The following is a 16,250-nucleotide window of genomic DNA, read 5'->3' as shown; positions in this document are numbered from 1 at the left end:
TTATTTTCTATCTTCAGACCAGGCCTCCCTCAAAACTCCAGAGACTAGCTTACTAGATCTCTTGGATATCAAACAGGCATTTCAAAATTAACATGTCTAAAGCCCAGCTCTTGAATCTGCCTGCTCCTCAAAATCTGCTGTTTTCGGACTTCCCTGGCAGTCCACTGGTTAAGACTCCACACTTCCAGTGCAGGGGGCGCAGGTTCAATCCCTGGTCAAGGAACTAAGAGCTCACATGGCGGGCAGCATGGCCAAAAAAAACCCCCAAAACTGCTATTTATACTTCTCATCTCAAGGCAAACCTTGGCAGTCATCCTCTTTTTCTCACACAAACCCCATATCCAGTCCAATCCTTACTATTCAATGTTCAAAACACATCCAGATTTGACCAATTCTTATCATCTTTATCACCATCATTTGCTACCATTCTAAACCCCTTTGATTCTTTCCTAGACTACTGTAATAGCTTCCTGAATTGGTCTCTCTGATAACACTTCTGCTTCCCATGTCTAATCTATATAACAACCAGAGTGATCCTTTTAAAGCCTAAGTCAGATCATATCACTGTCATTCTATTCTCTTCACTAGTTTTTATGTCATTCAGAGTAAAAGTCAAAGTTACTCTCAATACAATCTGGCCAGGCTCACTTTCTGACTTTATTTTTGACTACTCTCCACCTCACTTATTCTGCACCAGCCACAATGGCCTGCTTGATGTTCCTTACATACCAAACATGCTCTGGCCTCAGGATCTTTATTATACTGGCTCTTCCTGAAATACTCTTCCCTCTACATATCCATATAGGTAGCTCCTTTATCTCCTTCAGGTCTTTACTCAAATGGTACCACTTCTGTGAGGTTTTCCCAGACCAGCACTTTACTTGGCACTCCCTACTACTTTTGCAACTTTGTTTCTCTCCAAAGTATATATTAATATATTTTTACCTTTTTTCTATATTCTTTTACTAGAATGTAAGCTTAGATTTTTGTTTGTTTTGCTCACATCTAAATTTCCAGCACTTAAAACAATTCCTGAAAAATAGAAGGCCCTCAAGAAATATACATTTCTACTATAACACTATATATGTTTTGAAAAACTTTGTGTTCTGTAAAACCATGCAATAAAAATAACAGGGAAAAAACAAGATTGGAGCAGACCACTGACACCTATGCAATTCTGTAACCAGAGCATTAACAAAGACATTAATTGATGGTTGAGAGGACAGTTTGACTCTCCTAAAGAGGAAGCTCAGTATGGCTGAAAGTTACCTCAGGGCATATTTAAAAACACAAAAACCAAAAGAATGGAAATACTGGCTTGTTGGAGGTGCTGAGACAATGCAGATGGTGGGTCGCTATTAGTTGGGCACAGGAACAAGTGCCCGCTGTCGTAAGACAAAAGCTTTGCAATGGTGTTGAAAAAACTCCTGCCTGTAGTGCAACCAAGCTGAAAGCTCTTTCCTCTTGGTTAAGATTAAAATTCCACTCCTGTTATTTCAGCTTCCCTTGCCTAGAGAAAAACCTGCGGGTGAACCAACATAATTCCACATTATACTGTCAGTAGTCCCCATTTATCTCTGAGCAAAGAAGTACAACAGAAACACATATTGTAGGACACTAGACTCTACTTTTGGAATGAATGAAAGATATGGTTTCTTTTTAAAGGAGGTTAGAATCACTGTAAGAGTACAATGCAAATGTGAAAAAAATTACTAAAAAAATACACATTACAAATCATATGTCACAATTCTAGAACATGCCCAATAAGTATAAATTAAGTATCTAAAAACGTATTATATTCTTAGCTTCAAAAGCCATTTACTTACAGAAATTTCAGGATTGGAAAGCTCATATAGAAGTTTCTTGGCATCAATAACTGCTTCATATAATCTCAGATATTGTCCATCACTTGCTACAAAGCATGCACTAGGAGAGTTGCAGTATGCACCTAGATGTATTTTAAAAACATTTGAAATTTAACCCTTAAGCAATAATGTCAGAAAATCTCAAGTTCTTAAATAAAAATCAGAATCCTTACCTAGACAATAACTGGGTATAAGAGTGGGCAGCCATGCCACATTGGAAAATGCAGAAACATGAAGAGAATTAATCCGGGCAAGCTCAGAAACACCTCCAGAAAAAGACAATGGCCCAACTGGATCAACTCTCCAAAGAATAAGCTCACTGTAAACTGCATTGGGATCCTGAAAGGCCATGTCAATAGTGCTTTTATTCTGTTGTGCCAAAGAACATTCTTCAATATTCACAGCACCATAAGGTTCCTTTTGGTTATCAACATCTGGTGTCCTTAACGCATTATGGTGTGACGTTGTCAGCAGTAATGGTAATACTGAGTGACAAGCTAAATCATTAAGATGAAAGCGATGACCACAATATCTGGATTTGTGGGAAATACTGAGAACTGTAGAAAAGGCAGATTCCTCGGCAAAACTGACAAGCCATTGATTCAGGGAGCCATCAGCATGCTTTGAAATCATCATAACATTAGGGGTAAAAATGCTTAATTTTAAACTATTAGTTGATTTACTGTGACCAGAAGATATAAGCATTGATGTGGAACGTGTCAGGCTGGAAGTTTTTTGTTTCCCTTGCTGAATAGCCAAGTCAACATTCTTGGTACAGGCATACATCACTATGCTTTTACAGAGAGAGTTTGCATCACCTGTGGGGAAAGCTACAGGAATTCTAGAAACAAAGGACACCTAGAAGTAAGAAAGTGAGCATTAGAATTCATGAAATTACATAAAGAGGTTTTACAAAACAGTACAGTACCCACAAGTTTAACAAGAAGTAGCTCTCCAGAGATCAAAAAAATAATACCTGTACTTGACGAAACATACCAGGCTGGTATTCATCCAGCCAATCCACATGCCAAACCAGCAAAGAACCATCCATGGGATGAATACTGAATAGCATGTCTGCATTTTTACTCCATTCAGACAGAAGTACTTCAATCTGATGATCAATGGCAGCTGATGGTAATGGTACAGAACTTGAATTTGGTACTAATTTATCACTGCCCAATTCCTTCTTTTCAAGATTTATCTTCAGATCATCAACACCATCGTCGATCTCTATAAGCAAAAGGGTTCATGAACCAAGTAAATACAATCAAGCTACTACTAAAAATTAAGAAATATCTTTACAAATACATTCAAAATGAAAAACATAAGTTTTCATATAAACAAGAAATGGGGTTCCCTTTAAAAAATAACTTTGCTCCAGGAATATAAGGCCATGGAGTTAACTCAGTACTCAGAAGGCCTATAAGGCTGATTCACTAGATTATTAGTAGAAGGACTAATGCTAAACTGGAAAATAGGTAAACTGGTTTCTAAACCCAGATGTACCACAATTAACTACTTAGAAGTAAGACACAGTACTTCTCTGGACCCTAGTTTTGCTCATGTTAACATGAGGAGTTGAAATTAGGCTGAATTTTTAAAATATATTATTGGAGGGCTTCCCTGGTGGCGCAGTGGTTGAGAGTCCGCCTGCCGATGCGGGGGATGCGGGTTCGTACCCCGGTCCGGGAAGATCCCACATGCCGCGGAGCGGCTGAGACCATGAGCCATGGCCGCTGAGCCTGCGCGTCCGGAGCCTGTGCTCCGCAATGGGAAAGGCCACAACAGTGAGAGGCCCGCATACCGAAAAAAAAAAAAAAAAAAATGAGAAAGAAAAGTGCCCATTACTGAATTTAAAAAGCAAGCTGCAGCACACTATTTTCATTGAAAAATGAACTCCCATAGTACAACTTTTTAAAAAAATTACCTTTATGCATATATTTGTGTGAGCATAGAAAAGAATAAATCTGGAAGGACACTCATCAAACTTAACAATATGGAAACTTTATACACGCCTGTATTGTTTAATTTTAATTTTTTTTAAAGGGGAACGTGCAATCTTGTAATAAACAAAGAACAAAAACATTTTTGATTTCTCTCTCTCTACTTGACTGAGGCTGAATGCAAACCTTAAGGCCCTAGTGTACTGCTTCTCAAACTTTAATATACATACAACTCATCTGGAATTTCATTAAATTACAGATTCTTGTAGCTCCAGGTAGAGACTGAGATTGAACACTCCTAATAATGACAATGCTGCTAGTCTGCAGATAGTCCTCTAAGTAGCAAGACCCTAGTGGCTGACAGAAACATAAGTATGGAGAAGTCTAAGTCCCTATATCATCATCAGGAAAGAAGCCACCTGGAACAGGAGCATCTACATTGGATTATTAAATAAGCTAGTCCAAATTTGTATTAAGCTACTGCAATTTGAAGGTTATTTCTAACAGTAGCTGGTGTTACCCTAATATAAAAATCTTTGCTATTTTAAACAAAACTTTAAAATTTTTATGCTTCTTAAAGCTTTACCTTCATCAGATTTTACATCTGCCTGATTAGAGTCTTCTACACTCATCTCAGAAGATGGCTGTTCAAAACTTTTTCTAAGTTGTTGTAAAAAGACTTCCATGGACAAAGAAAAATGCAATTCTTTATTGTTTAGCCAGTGTACCACAAAAGGTCCACTCTTCTCTTCATTTTCACTTAGACTCAGAGACGTAATAGAAGGAAGAAGTGGAATGTCTATAAAGAACAACAACAACAAAATATTAAAATTTCTATCATGCTAGCATACAAAACATCCATGTCTCTTATTTTTATTATTTACTGTTACATTTATCTTTAAACCTCTACCATATATTTTATTTAACCTATAAATAAGACTCACAGTATAACGGCTCACACAATTATTATGAATGAAAACAGACTTAAATGGTAAATTTAATACACTTACTGTAAAGGAAATAAAATTATACATTCTACGTTATATACCGTAACTTATTTATATATACATACATATACATTTTTTTCTGTAATTTTAAAAAATATTCTCATTAAGAAATATGTCTATAATTTGCAGACATGTTAATAGGGTAGTCTTCTTAATTTGTATAGAAACTTTGGTTAGAAATATACTTTAACCTGATCTACCATTAAAAATGCCATCATTAAGTTGTCAAAGGAACCACTGATATGTTTATCTCAACAGCAACAACTTTCTTTTACTTAACAGACTCTCATATTAACTTTTTTCATGACCTACCTATCTAATTCTAAGATAGATACTGCTTATTTATTAACATCAAGATTAAAGTTAGAAAGTATGAAACTGAGTTTCCCTTATATTCAAGAAAAGCATTCAAGACAAGCCAACTCAGCTAAAAAAAATTGTTCCTTGGTATTACTTTTGAAATCATTGCTAAGTATACCAAAGTACAAATTCAGAGTAAATTGTGAAAAATGACAATCCTAACTTAATAGAGGTAAAGAAAAATTTGTCTATCATTACTAAATAAAATCCAAATCTAGATCATGCTGGTGTCTGCTGAACATTATAGGCTGGAATGGATTCAGGAAAGGTAAATAATTTTCTCCAGAGCAAATCTACTGATTTTTTTTTTTAAAGGAAATATAAACAATTTAAAGTATTTGTTCAAACACCATCTACTGCTGGACACCAATAGGAACAGTATTATAGGGGATGAATGGTGAAAGAAAGGATAGAAGAATCTTCTTCCTGGTGGGAGGGAGGGAGACGCAAGAGGGAGGAGATACGGGGACATATGTATATGTATAGCTGATTCACTTTGTTATAAAGCAGAAACTAACACACACACCATTGTAAAGCAATTATACTCCAATAAAGTTGTTAAAAAAAAAAAAGAATCGTTTTTCTGTCCCTTCTTATTGGCGTTGTGTTCTAAGAGTTGATGGATATTATCTAATCCAAGAGCTCTGTTTATTACTATATATTGATTAGTATAATTATTTGATTAATATTTCTCTATCTCCTACCTAGTTATATGCTTCATAAGAGCAAGGACCACACTGTTTTGATCACTACTGTATCTACAGTTCCTACCACTATCTCCAGTTCCTATACTGGCACAGACTAAACACTCAGTAAAACCCTTGAGGGGCTGAACTGCCAATCCCATTGTTCCTAGGTAGATACACCATAGTGTTAAGGTTTGAAAGAGTGTCCCCAAGAAAACTAAATGGGTAGGATTTTCTGATTTTCAACTTACAATCAACTCAGAATAGATAAGCAATGCCTAAAGTAGATCACAGGCCTAACTGTTAAGTACACAAAACTAGGGGCTTATGCTAACTTTTAGCAGAAGCATTCTGGCTGAAAAGACAAATTTCTTTTGCCTCCTGACCTCACTCAAAGAATCTGATAAGGTCATTTTTTATGAGAAATCTTCATGGAAAGCGTATAAGAACTAGAACTAAGGGAACATGCTATTATGAACTCCTCTCCTATATCATTTTCCATTGATGGACAAGTAAGTGAAGCCACATCTGAGTTGGGCCTTGCAGGAAAGTCATTCTAACAGACCTAATTTAGGGAAAGGAGTTTTCACAAGATCTAATATAGCTCCTAATATTATTATTTTGCTTTGATTTGCCCTACACGTATGAATTTTTCTTAGGGACCTACAATTTAAAGAAAGGTTTTAGAGTTTTCCTTATTGGAAGGTAGTCAGGGAGATGTTACACAGGAACTTAGGGTTTCTTTTTTTCATAATACCTCAGCCTTTTCCATTAAAGTGAGAATTCAAGCTTTCTTTATTCTCAAAATATTGTCCTTTACTCAGCAAAGACTTTCAAAATTATTCCACTGACCTAGAGTTGCCTCTGGATACTATAAGTGCTGACAATGTATGTTTTTTGATAAGATAATAATACAATTTTTTAATAAAAATAATTCAATATTCTCCCATTTACATTTTCATGGCTCATGGATTTTGGATTCTTTTAGAGCTGGGACTGTTGTTAACCATACAAAATTTTAAAAATCAGCAAATACTCTTTATTCCTACCACAGGTATCTCAGCATTTTTTAACTTATCAAAGTACTTCTCACTTTGATTCAAGTAACTAATGGACTGTATTTATTGCTATGTTTCTTGAAGAATGCAATACTGCAAATCCAGTGTGTTATATGGAAATAGGTTATGCTTAATTTATGTTTAAGAATATCTCAATACATAAAAACTCATCAACAGTGGTTATCTTCTGGGAAGGAAGACTAGGGTGGAATAGAGGTAAAAGGAGGATTTTACTTTACACTTCCTGTACAGATGGCATTTATCATGTGCAAATATTATTTTTAACTTTTTTCCCAGTAATATTCTAAGGTTCCACTTTAAATGCCCCAACTGTGACCACTTGGTTTTTAAACTCACAGAAAATATTTACTAAAATGATAAACACTTCAGTCTTCAAATTCATAGATAAACCCAGGTATCCTAGATCTTTCGATCTGTTTCATAGTACCTATTTGACTACAGAGATAAGTTTCTTAATTCTTCCAGTTATAACTTCTACATATTTCTGCCCTATTTCTGAAATGGCTCCAAAGATCAAATACGAAACACATTGGTTTTGTTTGAACAGCTATACAATAATTATAAAATACTACTCTGAGGTGTTAACCTCTTTGTTATGTATTAGCTCAAATCTCAACTTTTGAATAAACTAATACAGAATCTCAATGACTTACCAAGATCTAAAATTACAGACCAAATCACAGACTTAAGAAGCAAACAAGTAAACAAAAACTTCTTTTTCTATAATCAGTGAGCTGGCTATAATGAAAAGTTAGCTAAGAAAGTCACCTACAATTTTTTACTTACTAAAAAAGTAAAAGTATAACTTATTGGCTATAAAAATCAATCTACTCAATTTGAAAAACACTTTCTGAACAGTGCTTTATTACCCGTGGCTGGGTTGATGCTGGCTGCAATATGAAAGTGGCAAAGTGCATTGGCATGCAGTGGAGTGTTCCTGTGAACGTGATGAGGATCTTGCTGATGTGGCAGGTATCCAGTATGTGCTACAAGTGCAAGTGATCTCCTCCGACCTCTACGAAAATGTTTCAGATTTACCTGTGAGAATAAAAACAAAGTCAAACAATGCAAAACAAAGTAAAACTAATGCCTATATTGTCATAAGCATATATGTATAGGTTACATAATGATTGTTAGATCGTACACATATCCTATTTCAGATGAGTTTATATGTACAAATATCTTGCAGTATTTTTATACAGCAAAATTGAAACCTGGAATAAGCCTGGAACTTAAACTGCTTGACTCTTCTTTTACCCATCACACAATACTTTAAATTTTTATTTAATATTTTCTGAGAATTAATTTCCTAAACTTAAAAAAAGTTTACAATGTGTCTGTGGAAAATGATGTCCCTATGTATACTGTTCTCTTTGTATCCTCAGTTTACTTCCTATGACCACAAAGCACTGACTAAAACTACCATCATACATTAGGATGATATTTCATAGTTTGCAAAGCACTTTCACAGAGATCATCTCATTTGACCCATAAATCAGACAATGCAAATATTGTTATTCTCATCTTTCAAATGATAAAATAGTTTATAGAGAACACAAGGTCACCTAAAATTGGAAAAAAGGTCTTCAGATTCCTAGTCAAGGACTTCTTTCAACTATTATTACACATAACCATTCTATCAGTGGTTGAGTCTCTACACAATATATACTTAATTATATTCTGTGTCACTAGAATACTATCTAAATTTGAGAAATAGTGGTTCCATATTCATATAAAACATTCAAAAATAAATCATTTTTAGGTCACTTTCTTGTTTTCAATATTAAGAAAATAATAAGAAGAATCTGTGTTAACTAGTCTATGTTGAATTAGCCCCAACACCAAAAACTGACTTTTACTTTCCATACTATAGTAATTAGTAAGGTAAACAATTCAAGTTCTTGGAGATTTGGAAGATAACAAATGTAGAACAGAATCTGATAAACTACTCTAATCATTCCTGTAATTATGACAGGACGAACACCCCAATCTCTAAAGAAAGAAAAATAAATTATTTTTACAGTCAAATCTTTGCATTCTCAGATCTTAATTTACGTTATTTTACCTAAGTCAAGTATAATCATCCTTTTGTTATCATCAGTTAACCTAAGGTTAACTTTGTAATTATAGGCAGTTTTATGCTAGACAAAATGCTTAAGAATACTTGTTGAACCCAAAAAAACCCGAAAATTTTCTCAGAACTGTTTTCCTAAGACATATATGTTTTTTCATAACTATCCATGACTTTGAATATTAATTAAGATGAATGATACAAAAAAGGCCATGTACGAAAGATTTTAAAACTTGTAGGAAACAACATCTAACAAAAACACTCACATCTAAAGCATTCTGAACTCGTTCTTTACTGGAAGCATTTCTCTTGAAGTTATTTGTTAAATTAATTGGTTCAGTCCAATGGTTGCAGTCACCTCCATAGAGCAAACAATCATTTGGTAAAAATGTCTCTACCCAAAGACGACATATGTTATCTTTGCAGCAAGTCAACAGTACATTACATACAGAAGCCCTAAGGAATAAAAAGATTTTAGAGGCAAAAATATAAATTTCCCACAGTATCACATTCTACAATGTTTCTATAATTATTTAAATGCACACAACTAAGGTATCAATGAAGAAAATGTCAATATACATTTATATAACGTATTTAGCCAAAGCCATTACAACTGAGTTGGGTATTTGATTTCATCACAGCAAATGCTTGCTAACCCATTCTTTTCTGCCTGGAACTCAGTAGTTCCTGTTTCAGTAAACTAAGACTCTTCTTACATCTAAAGAACAAAAACTGAAATCATACCATGCTCGCTCAGTTAATAAACAAGGAAAAAACCTGACTTCTTCTATTAAAATTTTCTGATTTATTCAGTGGATGTTTATTTGAATTATTTCACAATGCTTCATTTTTACTTCCTGTAAAGGTACATGCACGTGTCACTAATAAGCTAAAGTAACTAGCACACTTACTCTTTCCTTGCCTAACATATGACAAAAGCAGTCAAGTGCAATAGAAAAATTCATGATTTTTTAGCCACCTCCTTCATTAGTCATTTTTGACTTTCAGTGAATTTACTGTCTTGCCACCCCACAAAATAATAACAAAACAATTACATATATGTTAATAAACCCCATAAGCATCAAGAGCTCAAAGGCTGAAACCCTATTAACAAAGACTACCTTTCTACTGGATAACCAAGCAAATTAAAAAAAAAAAAGTTGCAATATCCTATAATAGACACTTATTCAAACATCTGATTAAAAGAGAACAATCAGTATAAGGTTTCTATCAAGTAACCCAGTAAGTTAAAGAAAAAAATTAAAATATTCCGCAGTAGTCACTTTTTAAAACAAACATATCTACTTGATTTAGGAAGAGCAATAGCAAAGGGGAAGAAAAGGGAGAACAGCTAGCTTTGTCTTGGTAGCTCTCTCCTTCAGGTTCCCTCCTCTGTTGTAACACCTCCCTCCCATCCCCTCCCCCTCTGTGTATACTCCCCTACTTTTCTCCCCTTTCCATCTACTCTCTCGGCTTCTCTCCCTCTGCTTTCTCCTATAATTCTCTGCTTCTCAGCCTCTCCAATCCACCCTCCCTTTCCACCTCTCCTACCTCTCACCACTACCCCCTCCTAGGGCCCCTCCTTCTTCTTACCTTTCCAAACCCTCTGTTTCTCCTTCCTTTCCCCATCCTTAAGCCTCTCCCTCCTCTTCCTCCTTCATTTTTCTCCCTTAGTTTCTCTCTAGTACATTTACATACACAAGAGCAGTAGCAATGAGATTAAAAATAAACAGAAACAGAAGAAAATACAAAAAGGCAATATGTTCAAGTTCAAGGTTCATAGTGTCAATCAGTAAATGGCAGAATGGGAAGGCTTATAAACAAAGAGCAGAAGATAGGAGACTAAAGGGCTGAACAGACAGCAATCAGGAGAGGTACAGAACTTAGGCAAGACCAACAAAGCAAGCTAAAAAGTTGCACAACCCAGAAGCATAGACAGGGCTTCAACCCCAGATGACTCTCTTCAGGATACCACACCTTACAAATAATGCCACGCCTTACAAACAGCTGGCAGGTAATATAAGCATGGCATAGAAGAAATATCCTGATGTATTTGAGGCACTGCTTAGGCAATACCTCCCCCCCACTTCCTCACTTCTTCATCAAGGTATCTTATTCTACCTCCAATAAGCATATCATATTCAGGTATAGCACTCTCCCTCCCAACCAAAAAAAAAAAATATATATATATAAATGAATGACCGTATATGGGGCAACCATGTGATGTGTAAGTGTCTGCAACAGCTCTCCCAACTTTTTTTATTTTATTTTATTTAGCTGCCCTATGTTGATGCAACAACAGGCTAAGATGCTTTTGAAACTAGTTACGTAGAACCAACTTTTGGACGTTTTGGGGGGATATAACCAGACCTCCTAACCTGTCCTACATTCATCAATTTTTAACTTGTAAAGAAGTACATGCTCATTACAAACACTTCCCCATTCTTCTCTCTCAAGCCAGCAGGCCCTTTGTATAAAGTATTACCATTTGGTTAAGCATCTTAATTTTAAGATTCCATATCAGAAAGGATAATGGTCTTTGATGGGATCTCTTTCATCCTCATGAGAAAGGGTCAGCCTTCCCACTATATATCTGCAGGCAGCTGGTGAAACAAAAATGAAAACTAAAAGAACTAAGGGAGATTAGCTGTTTCTTTAATGAAATGGATCCAAAAGTGAAATTCTGGAAACCTTGAAAAGATGCCATAACTAACAGAAAAGTCTAGTTCTATATCAGTTCCCTATGCTGTAGAATTTAGTTGATAAGAGATAAAATAAGCAGGGCAAAAAAACCCCCTAATAAGCCTTTTTGCTGTCATTGGGCATTCGTAATGCCCCAGTTTAAGGTACTGCCTCTGCGGCCACCATGATCACTTTCGCCAACACTAAGTGAACTAGGTCAGGAGCAGATGTGACTGTCCTCTCTCAAAAGATACAATATTTCACAAGCCTCTTTTTTAGTATTCTGGTGGTCTAACTGGCTACATATTAAAATACCTGGAATAGAAGAAGAAATCAGCCTCCGAAATAATGTAATCTTCTGATAGTTCTAAAAGGTTAACAGTTTGTGATTACAGCTATTTTTACTTTACATTTGTCATAGCTCATTCTATTCTAAACACGTTTTTATACGTGTGGGCAATGGTCTCAGAGGTACTAGAGTAACAGTTCTCAAAGTGAAGCTGGAGTGAAGGTGCTTTTGCTAACAATACAGACTGCCCACACCACTCTCCCTTAGCGCAAAAACTGTGAAACATACTTCTAACAAAAGAACATCACTGTACCTACAGTGTCCTACTCCTATGCTTTGTTAGACTGTAGGACTGAGGTAGGAAGAATGGTAACTACTGCACTCCAAAATAGCTCAAAAAGTCTAGGTATAACAATGATGGATATATGCCATTATACACTTATCCAAACCCATAGAATGCACAACACCAAGAGTGAACCACAAAGTAAACTATCAACTTTAAGTGAAAATAATGTGTTGAAATAAGCATCAACTGTAACAAATGTACCACTCTGGTGGAGGATGTTGATAATGGGGGAGGCTGTGCATATGTGGGGGACAGGATTATGTGAGAAATCTCTGTACCTTCCCTTCAGCTTTGCTGTGAACCTTAAACTGCTCTAAAAAACATCTAAAAATCTAGGTATACTCTGCTGGCTCAGAAGAGCAAAACTAAAGTCAACAAATGATCTAGGTATGCTACCATGGATCAGCTTAAGACATCTCAGATGACAAAAAGTTAAGGGAAAAACTGTACTGATCCATAGTGTGGCCAAATTGAAAATGGCCATGTGGGGCTTCCCTGGTGGCGCAGTGGCTGAGAATCCGCCTGCTGATGCAGGGGACACAGGTTCGTGCCCCGGTCCGGGAAGATCCCACATGCCACGGAGCGGCTGGTCCTGTGAGCCATGGCCGCTGAGCCTGTACGTCCAGAGCCTGTGCTCCGCAACGGTAAAGACCACAACAGTGAGAGGCCCGCATACCACAAAAAAAAAAAAAAAAAAAAAAAAAAAAAATAGAAAATGGCCATGTGGAACAAAAAGGATTTCTACCTATACTTAAGTAATACAATAGCTCTGTAACTTAGTAAATGTAAGCAAAAATTCAACAGGATTATCAAGTCTTGCAAGGACTACAGGAAAGAAAAGAAATACTAACAGGTGTGTTTGTGCATGCATGTGTAGGTTAAACTAATACCTAGTTTAGGGCATCATAATGTATTAACCCATGCACTTCTCCTCAAAGATGCTGGGTGCAGTTAAAGAAATATTTGAGGCCTTTTGGTGTATGTTCTCAATAAAGCCTTATTTTATTTTAATTAAAAAAAAAAAAGGGAAACCAGAGGAGATATAGAAGGGACAAGATAGGGAGTGAAATGTGAAAAAGCTGATGCAAATGGCAATTTGGAGAATGATTAAGAGAGGAAAGAATTGGACACATAACATAGAGAAGAAAAAGATGCACAACTCTGTCACTTAAAGATATCTGATCTAGAGGTAAATTATCCTTTCACATGGCTCTCCTCTTAAGCGTCAACCATAGTTGACCGGTGGCCAGAGGTTTGCAGTCCAAGAACTATCTAGTAGTACTTGAATCTTCATAGGCAAAAATCCTAAAGCAATGATTCTCAAAGTGAGAAAAGCAGTCAAAGTCACAAAGATGACGTTCTCTTAATACATGGGAAAAATGACTAATCCACTGACCTAGGCATATATTTGCTTGTTTTACGCCAGGAAAATCCATTTACAGCTCGAGGATGGGCCAGATATACAAAAGAAAAGTCAATTTCTCCTTGGGATTGTTTTTCTGAACTTTTATCTGGAGAGGTAACAGATGTCCGCCAGTTTTCTACATTATACCATACCTTTAAAAGACAGTCATCCTAAGAGGGAAAAAAAACCAAAAAACATCCAGATCAGAATTAAATTAAAGGTTAAGTCAAATACCAAAAGTAAGATTTTTCTCCCCAATTAAAGGAACTTAGGGATGTAAAGAGGAGTTGGGCATGGAGAAATTAGGAAGAAAATCTCTGATTCTGATACTTTTCTACTAGCATTCCTTAACTGTTCTTTAAGAATTAATGTGGGGCTTCCCTGGTGGCGCAGTGATTGAGAATCCACCTGCCGATGCAGGGGACACGGGTTTGTGCCCCAGTCCGGGAAGATCCCACATGCCGCAGAGCGGCTGGGCCCGTGAGCCATGGCCACTGAGCCTGCGCATCCGGAGCCTGTGCTCCGCAACGGGAGAGGCCACAACAGTGAGAGGCCTGTGTACCACAAAAAAAAAAAAGAGAGAGAATTAATGTGTGTGAGTGTATATTTTGCAAGGGTTGGTTCAAGGAGAACGCTAGTTACCATTTGGTATGGAAAATAAAGTCATTTAGGAAAGACCTAAAGATGAAGTTAAGGCTTCACGTGCCCACTTAGCCAAATACCATATAAGAAAGCATTACCATTAGCAGACTTCAAAAGACTGCTGATTTTTGAAAACACAGTTTTTATAAATTACCATGTGAATGTTCAAAGAAAATGTTGATGATAACTAGTTAGCAACTACTACTATGTAAAATATTCTAAGCACAAACAAAACTGCATCTCCTAATTTGAGAAGGAAAGCAAGAACAATAGAGACTAGCATGTACTAGGTTCTGTTCTTAAACTATGAATTGCATTCCCAAAGCTGACTGTAAAGTCAATTAGATTAAACAGCTCTATTTTTATCCTAAAAAAACCTCACTGAGGATTTAAGGTATATCTCATATTTTTAGTCTGCAGGTTTTGAGCCATGGGAACAATAACTTCAGACTATTAGTTGTATGTAAAGTGCTCTGTGAACCAATGATTAAAATAATTTCAAGGGAATACATTATTCTGAAATTAACAGGTAATAACAAAGAAAAGTTACAAAAGTCCTTCTAGAAGGTCTGTAAATTCTTTTACTGTAAATACAGCCTAATATAGCTGTCAGCTAAAAGATAACATAAATAGTAGTTATAGTTGATTATTGACAGTATACTTCATCCATGACTCTGTGCCAGTCACTTTACATACACTGTCTAATCTAATCTGATGATCAACGACTTATAAGGTAGGTACTATCATCCTCAGTACATGAGAAAACCAAGGCTCAAAGAGAGTAACTACTTGCCCAAGATCAAACGGTTGGTAAATGGCAAATTTATACCCAGATATACCTTTGATCTATGTTGTTTCAATTATACCATACAGCCTTTAACACAATATTTAGCCAATTTTTGCTATTTAACATTTTTAACAGAAAATGTTTTTAACTTAATGAAGCCAGCTAATTTTTTTTGACATTTCAAAATACACCATAAACACAACGTGACAATAGTATTTTCACAAATTACCTTCCCAGCAGTGGCAAAAAATTCTCCATCTGGTGAAAACTTCATTAAATGAACTTGGGAAGCAGTTCTGTAAATTAAACAGACAAGAAATAATTTTCAAGGAAAATTAAATAAGAGAATACAACATTACTTCTCTAAACTATATTCAGCAATTTGCTTCAAATAGAAAATTTTGTGATAACACAAGTTTCACACTCACTTTTAAGTATATCTCATAAATATAAAATAAATTTAAAAATAGAAAACTTAATATTAAATATAAAAAATATTTTTATGTAAAAATATCCATGCATAAGAATCATGTAAGGAATGACTTGTCAGTCTTTAAAGCTTAAGACAAAAGAGCCATAGGTCTCATTCCCTTAGGATGTGAGAAAGAAAGGTTTCATTTTTTAATCTGGAAATCTAATTTCCAGAGCCATAGATACTTATATTCCAAAATACATTTACAAGGACAGTAAATCAATATTTTAAAACGAATTCTGCCTTAAAGCAGCATTTGCATAATTAAAGATTATGTATGGGTTAACGGGAGACTTGCAGCTATCATGGATTTGGCCTTCCAAGTTCACCAACATACTTGGTACATAGTTGTCTTTTCTTCTCCAAGGAGCTTCGGCTCATTTCCCTTCATCACCTTCCCTTCTGGCAACCTGTATATACTGATCTCAAGACACTTCTCACTATGATTGCTTTCCTTTTCTTTACCCAAGTTCATGCTTAGATAGATTCATCCTAAATTTATTTATAAAGCAGGCCAAAGAGATATTCTGTCACATTTCATTCCAAACAAAAATAACTTTTTTCCCCTGATTTCTAAAAAATACTTATTTGTTTGTTTGTTTGGCTGCGCCGGGTC

The 16,250-nt window shown here is 35.7% G+C and overlaps 1 protein-coding gene across 6 annotated transcripts in view; it reads right to left on the bottom strand.

Annotated features, from left to right (window-relative positions):
- The window catches only part of DMXL1 (Dmx like 1), a 132,524-nt gene that overhangs the window by 88,047 nt on the left and 28,227 nt on the right, over positions 1-16,250 (bottom strand). For all 6 annotated transcript variants that reach the window (XR_008618103.1, XM_028493157.2, XM_028493154.2 and 3 more), the window contains exons 6-13: positions 15,392-15,458; positions 13,725-13,903; positions 9,278-9,467; positions 7,810-7,978; positions 4,395-4,607; positions 2,842-3,095; positions 2,039-2,723; positions 1,827-1,948 (exon numbers count right to left, since the gene is read on the bottom strand). Coding sequence is in view for 5 of the 6 variants with exons in the window: in XM_028493157.2 (XP_028348958.1) it covers positions 1,827-1,948; positions 2,039-2,723; positions 2,842-3,095; positions 4,395-4,607; positions 7,810-7,978; positions 9,278-9,467; positions 13,725-13,903; positions 15,392-15,458 (1,879 nt within the window). In the remaining variant the exon portion in view is untranslated. The remainder of the gene's footprint in view (positions 1-1,826; positions 1,949-2,038; positions 2,724-2,841; positions 3,096-4,394; positions 4,608-7,809; positions 7,979-9,277; positions 9,468-13,724; positions 13,904-15,391; positions 15,459-16,250) is intronic.

This window comes from Physeter macrocephalus, chromosome 8 (genome assembly GCF_002837175.3).
Source record: "Physeter macrocephalus isolate SW-GA chromosome 8, ASM283717v5, whole genome shotgun sequence".
Classification (NCBI taxonomy): domain Eukaryota; kingdom Metazoa; phylum Chordata; class Mammalia; order Artiodactyla; family Physeteridae; genus Physeter; species Physeter macrocephalus.
The sequence above is the reverse complement of the archived record's forward strand: the minus strand, read 5'-3'. Positions and strand labels throughout refer to the sequence as shown.